The following is a 6962-nucleotide window of genomic DNA, read 5'->3' as shown; positions in this document are numbered from 1 at the left end:
CAACTGACGCGGTTCGCCCTACCATATGATTATACATGCTTTGCAGACGGTACTCCATTTTATATCGAGCTGTTTGGTTTCTTTAGTAGGGCCCCACAGGAAAAATATGTATTGGCTCAATTTTCTTTGACCAGTTTCGCCAATACATATTTTTCCTGTGGGGCCCTACTAAAGAAACCAAACAGCTCGATATAAAATGGAGTACCGTCTGCAAAGCATGTATAATCATATGGTAGGGCGAACCGCGTCAGTTGTCTCTCCCTTCTATTCCTTGCTCCCTGTCTCCATCTGATCGGTTGGAGGAGGGAGGGAAGGCAACCTCCCCCGCACAGCTTCCGAACCTCATTTTACCTCTTTGCGGCAGTGTGCGTCTCCAGAGGGCTTCCGAACCTCCCCCAAACAGTCTACCGAGAAGGATCTTCCATTTATAATTGTCAACTTCTACTTAAAACGGGACTAATTTGATTATTTAAGCACTGTAGTCCATCTGTAGTATCCTTCACATTTGCATAGTATATTTTTTTTTTAAATCAAAGCTCGGGGAGAAAATTGCTTTGTTTTTTATTTTTTTATCAACAAATCTTGGAATGGCTGGCGCTTTTTTATGAATAACTTTTGTAAAAAGTAGACATACAGTGAAACCCTTAATAACAAATACATCGGAAGAATTTATCAAATGTCGTCTTGACCATTTTTCAATGAGTTTTATACTATATTACGTAAATTTCAACATTTGCGAAAATAAATAAATATCCATAAATAGGCGGGAACAGTTTTAAAGAGTTCCATATAATCAGTTGATTAAAAAACTAAATATCTGCAACATTTCATTTTCAGAAAGTGAAGAATACGACATTTGATGAACTCTTTCGATGTATTCATTATTAAGGGTTTCACTGTGTAAGAATATTTTCTTCGTAAAATCCTGTTTCTAAAAAACATATCTCTTTGTTAATTATCTTTCTAGTTATTGAGATATTTAAAGAAAACAAAACTTTGTTATTACCTACTGAGTTTAAAGCTATTGCCGCCTTGTTTTTACAAGTGCTAGGTAAAATGTGGTTTGGGAGGCTGCCTTCCCTTCCTCGTCGGATATTGCAAATCCAAATAATCAGAATAAGACAATTCCCCCCATCATCAGCCACATCAGTCCAATCTTTGCATGATCCGAACCAGTACATGCCCTTACCAGTCTAATGTGATCCTAATGCAAACGCATTTACTTGTACCAGTCCGTCTAGTTTACCCAGTGTAAAGTATATAGTGGACCCAGTACGTGATGCATAAATGTAGGCTGGTTATACAACGAATCTGAAAACGAAGATAGAGGAAGCTAATCGTGAGGATTTGGTTTGCTCTAATTATAATTTTATAATTTTCATTTTTCTTATTTGTGTATTTTCTGAATATGATCTGTTAAAACTAACTATTTTTTTACAAAATTGCATAAATATGAATTTATATCAATTTCTCGAGACAGGAACATCAGATATAACTTTCATGGGTCGCTATCAACTAAAATAATTAGCTGTCAGCCTATACAGTCTCTTTAAGGGTAATGTTGTGACCCAGGCGTTGCCATCTTTGAACTGAGGGAAACTTAAGATTACGCTTACAGTCCCTTTAAAACAAACATTATATTGGCAACATGATAGTATTTTACTGCCACTGTTTTTAGTGTGTGAAAGATCAATTCCTGATTCTCTCACAGAATTCTTGCAATAATCTTGAGAGTGTCTGAAGGTGTCTGAAAAAAATGGCCTAAAGTCTAAAGCTAGTGAACATTTTGAGCAATGTTTTGTCAACTTTACAGTGCACTATTAGGGATGTGGTGTTACCAGTGGGACTGAATTAAAGGAATTTAAGGTATGTCGCATTTAGAAACTTAACTAAACATGTTTTAGATGCAGATCAACTGAAATAAAGTGAATCAAATACAAATATATTTGTTAGTACATAGAAGAAAAATATGCAAAACAATTATTTGGTAAAAATATTTTTTTTTTCCAAGAAATTATATTATTATTATTATTATTATTGGAAAATGTATATTTTATTGTTGTTTAAATAAAGTTTTATGAAACACGATTAAAAAAATGATTAAAAGAGTTAACTCTGCAAACTTTTATGTTGTGTACAACAAAGCTTATGCCTGTTTTTTTACTCTCCCTGCAGACATACAGATATTTTTGTCTCTATTTTAAAAATTAGAAAGAGACAAAAATACAGGTTTAGTATGTTCTCTTTAATACGTTAAACAGTGAACCACAGTAGTAATAAAATATTTTAGCTTGTGTTCAATAAGCAGTATTGTTCCAACCCTAGTGCTCTAGCACACAATTTAAAGTTAATATGTCACTTGTAGATTAGACAGCAAACTACATCCAACGTATCAGCACACTGTAAACCTATTTACGAAATGTATGAGACAGCAGCTTGGGCAAAGACAAGTAAGGAGTCTGAGTTTAAAAAGATCAATATCCAGAGGAACCTTCCGGGGCCGAAGGATGTCACCTTTGATGTCCTTTACTGTGGAATCTGTCACACTGACCTTCATTTTGCTAATGATGAGCTAGGATTGACAAGTTATCCAGTGGTTCCAGGCCATGAGCTCGCTGGGGTGGTCACATCAGTTGGGACAGATGTAACAAGTATCAAGGTTGGGGATAATGTTGGAATGGGTGCTATAGTTGACTGCTGTGGTTCGTGCATTCAATGTACGGAAGGAGAGGAAAATTATTGTACAAAAGGTTTCACACTGGCATTTAACTACCCTATTGTACATGGCGGGCTGAAATCCCACACTGGATACACCTTAGGAGGCTACTGTCAAACCATGACAGTTAATGAAAAGTTCATCGTCAAGATTCCAGAAAATTATCCCTTAGAAGCCGCAGGACCTATTTTCTGTGCTGGTGTCACCATGTACTCCCCACTAGCTCATTGGAATGCTTTAGCTGGAGGAAAGAAGGTTGGCATTGTTGGCATTGGAGGTCTTGGTCAAATGGGAATCAGGTTAGCCAAAGCAATGGGAAATGAGGTGACTGCGATTTCAACAAGCCCAGCCAAAAAGAATGACGCCTTGGCCATTGGTGCTGATACATTCATTGTTTCGGTGGATTCGGAAAGCCTGGCCTCAGCAGAGAATTCCCTTGATTTAATCCTAAACACAACATCAGTTCCTATTGAGATATCCATCTATCTGACTATGCTTAGGAAAGATGGATCCTTTGTACAGTTGGGAAATGTGACTTCTTCAAACAATATTGATCAACTTCCTTTTATCATGAAGCGGATTAGTCTTTCTGGGTCATTTGCTGGAGGAACCCTAGACACCCAGAAATGCATGGACTTCTGTGCCAAGCATAACATTATCCCTTCCACAAAGCTTGTTAAAGCACATCAAATTAATGAGGTATATGAGACGCTGCAAGAGAAGAATGATCAAATTATACGCTATGTTCTAGATATAAAGGCTAGTCTTTAAGAAGTTTATTTTTTTCCAACTCACTTTCAGTGTTATAAAATCTATAGGACTGTCAGAACTTTGACAAAAAGTCGAAAATTTAAAAATTTAAAATCCAGAAATCAGAAATTTTGTGTGGTTATTTTTGAACACTTGATCTCAAATTTAAATTAGAGGATCTTTGGTTGATCCCTTTATTAAAATTGTCTTTTCAAGATTTAGGGGATTTTTGTTTACTGTAACCCTGAGGCAGAGGCCCAAAAGAATTATGCGCATGCTCCACCCCGAACTAACCAGAGAGAGAAACATTTGGTTTCTTTTATTTGAAATAAAACATGTTTTGGTCTATAATTCAACACTCTTTAAACTTACGGATTTGTTTATTTTATATTTTTTCATTCAAAACGTATATGCCGAAAAAAAGTAGTTAAGAAAAAAGATTAAAAATTATGTATAAGGGGTTAAATTGTGATCGAAAGTCGCAGCTTTCTGAAATATTGACAGAACCGTTAAATCCACGTGGTTCTCTCTCTCTGTCTTGTAATTCAATTCTGACTGCGCGGAATATCTTTGGGCTTCTGCTTCAGGGTGATTATAAATATAAAACATTTAAATCTTGAAAATACAGCATCTAGTGTTATAATTAATAAATCTATGCCTCATGGAATATCAAAGATAAATTGATTTATTCTGTATATCTTCATAATATGGTTCACTACGACATTTGGTTTCAAAGATATAGGGAGTAGAAAGTCAGAGTTTATGGCAAATACTCAATTCCTTTATGTACAATGTGAATGCACTGAAAATTGTGATTTTACTTTATCTTTATCTTTTAAACTACAATAAATGTAAAAATTAAGATTATTTTTTGTCTTCAAGGGTGCATACTGCACATCCAAATAAAACAAACCTTTAAAAATCTTATTTAAACGAACTAATGAAATTAAAGGAATCAAGTTTTGGATAAAGACAGCTTATTCCTAAATATTTTGTGTGACAAGGTAGAAACCTCTATATAGCTAGTAGCTCATACTTCACAATGGAGTAATTTTTCAGGATTCATTATTGACATATAAAACGTTTTAATGATGTATAATTACGTTGTTTGAGCGCGAGAATCAGTTTTTAAAAGATCCTGAAGTAACGATGACAAAAAATGTAATGAAAATTCGAAAGTAAACCACTTAGTTGTTTAGGAACCGGTTAAATTGATAAAAATTGACTTTTATTATCGAAAATCTTATTTGGTTATTTTTTTAAGTCTCATTGGAATGTTGTAAACATTTTTGCTAAAAGTTCTCTATAAATTGCTTATAACTACAATCTTATGCTGATTTTGCTGGTTCTCTAAAAAACTTTTTACATATTCTAAACTTATAGCTTGGTATATAACCTGCAGATCTAAACAAATATTTAAACCAAGCTAAAAACATTTCCGTGGTTCTAACGAGATTTGAGGCAAATCAGTCAAGGGGTTCATGAGTCATATCGGACACACGTACAGACAAAGGGAAATTACTACTTTTAAATACATACAGTGGTAGGCAATTATATCAATATAATGAAGACACCTTTTTTAAAGTTTTAATTTTTCACAACCTTTTTAATTGACAGCTTCTCTTTGTTTCCATTTTTTGAGTATCCATACTGTCTGTAAAAGTCTGATATAAATCAAAATTTAAATTGAAAGTCGTCTTTATAATATTGACACATAGCAGACTGTTTTCGATGCCGTATAAACCGACCTAGATGATTCTAACCTAAAGGTTTTCTGACCTAAATATCGAACAGTTTGCATGTGTTTTAGGTCGGTTTGGTTGAAAAAAGCTTTAGGTCCGTTTGACATCCTTTGAGAAATATATAGGTTTTCCGGCCTAAGATTTAGAGATATATTTAGGTTGGTTGAGCTTATATCTTAGGTCTGTTTACCAAAACGTTTAAGTTGGTTGGTGAAAATTTTAGGTCTGTTAAGCAATATTTTTAGGTTGGTTGAGCATTTTTTTAGGCCGGATGCGGAATTTTTTAGGTCGAATGAGCCATATTTTTAGGTCGGATACGCATTATTAGGTCGGATGAGCATTATTTTTAGGTCAGATTAGCAATTTTTTTAGGTCGGATGAGCAGTATTTTTAGGTCGGATACGCAATATTTTTAGGTCGGATGAGCATTTTTTTTAGATCGGTACAATTTTCAATAATTTGATCATACCTCATTTTCAATACAGTGGTCGGCAATTATATATGAATAAAATGGAGAGGACTTTTTATTAATTATGTTTTAATCATTAATTTAATAACTAAAAGTAAACTTACATGTTATGCGTTTCTGCTGAAAAAAGTTGAGATGAAAATAAGTAAAAATATTGCTCAACCGACCTAAAAATATTGCTCAACCGACCTAAAAATATTGCTCATCCGACCTAATAATATTGCTCAACCTCAACCTAAAAAATTGCTCAACTGGCCTAAAAATATTGCTCATCCGACCTTAAAATATTGCTCATCCGACCTAAAAATATTGCTTAACCGACCTAAAAATATTGCTCAACTGACCTAAAAATATTGCTCATCCGACCTAAGAATATTGCTCATCTAATCTTAAAATATTGCTCATCCGACCTAAAAATATTGCTTAACCGACCTAAAAATATTGCTCATCCGACCTTAAAATATTGCTCATCCGACCTAAAAATATTCAACCTCGACCTAAAAAATTGCTCAACCGACTTAAAAATATTGCTCATCCGACCTTAAAATATTGCTCATCCGACCTAAAAATATTGCTTAACCGACCTAAAAATATTGCTCAACCGACCTAAAAATATATTGCTCATCCGACCTAAAAATATTGCTTAACCGACCTAAAAATATTGCTTAACCGACCTAAAAATATTGCTCAACCGACCTAAAAATATTGCTCATCCGACCTAAAAATATTGCTCATCTAACCTAAAAATATTGCTCATCCGACCTAAAAATATTGCTCATCCGACCTAATAAAATTTCTCAACCGACCTAAAACTATTGCTCATCCGACCTAAAAATATTGCTCAACCGACCTAAAAATATTGTTCAACCGACCTAAAAATATTTCTTATCCGACCTAAAAATATTGCTCAACCGGCCTAAAATGAATGCTTATCTAACCTAAAATTGTTGCTTTAACCAACCTAAAATGTATTCCCAACTGACCATATTAATAACCAACCTAAATATATTTCCAATCTGTAGGTCAGTTTGGGACATTTCGCTAATCGAACCTACAGAAAAATGTCAGGTCAGAAAAACGTTAGGTTAGAAATTAGGTTTGTTTCCTCTAGGTTCGATGAAGCGCTGTTTTCAGGTTCATCCCCAGGCAGTTTACCTTGGTGTTAATTAGAACTGAACTGATTTGAGACAGAAGGCAGAAAACAGAAACAGAGCCTCCATGAACTATTGTATTCCTAATTTTTTTGCTCTGCAAAAAAAAATTAGCAAAAGTGTAAGGACCACCA

The 6962-nt window shown here is 34.3% G+C and overlaps 1 protein-coding gene across 1 annotated transcript; it reads left to right on the top strand.

Moving 5' to 3' along the window:
- The first annotated feature begins 2335 nt into the window (after positions 1-2335).
- Positions 2336-3826, top strand: LOC111712686 (NADP-dependent alcohol dehydrogenase C 1). Its single transcript, XM_023487369.1, has one exon. The coding sequence runs from the start codon at positions 2420-2422 to the stop codon at positions 3485-3487; it is 1068 nt and encodes a 355-aa protein (XP_023343137.1). The 5' UTR covers positions 2336-2419; the 3' UTR covers positions 3488-3826.
- Positions 3827-6962: the final 3136 nt, after the last annotated feature.

Source organism: Eurytemora carolleeae, unplaced genomic scaffold, assembly GCF_000591075.1.
Source record: "Eurytemora carolleeae unplaced genomic scaffold, Eaff_2.0 scaffold1313, whole genome shotgun sequence".
In the NCBI taxonomy this organism is placed as follows: domain Eukaryota; kingdom Metazoa; phylum Arthropoda; class Copepoda; order Calanoida; family Temoridae; genus Eurytemora; species Eurytemora carolleeae.
Note: the sequence above shows the minus strand (reverse complement) of the source record. Positions and strands in the feature narration are given on the sequence as shown.

Excerpts from the sequence above, each read along its gene's own strand:
- LOC111712686 (XM_023487369.1), top strand. The coding sequence starts at position 2,420 with ATGTATGAGACAGCAGCTTGGGCAAAGACAAGTAAGGAGTCTGAGTTT.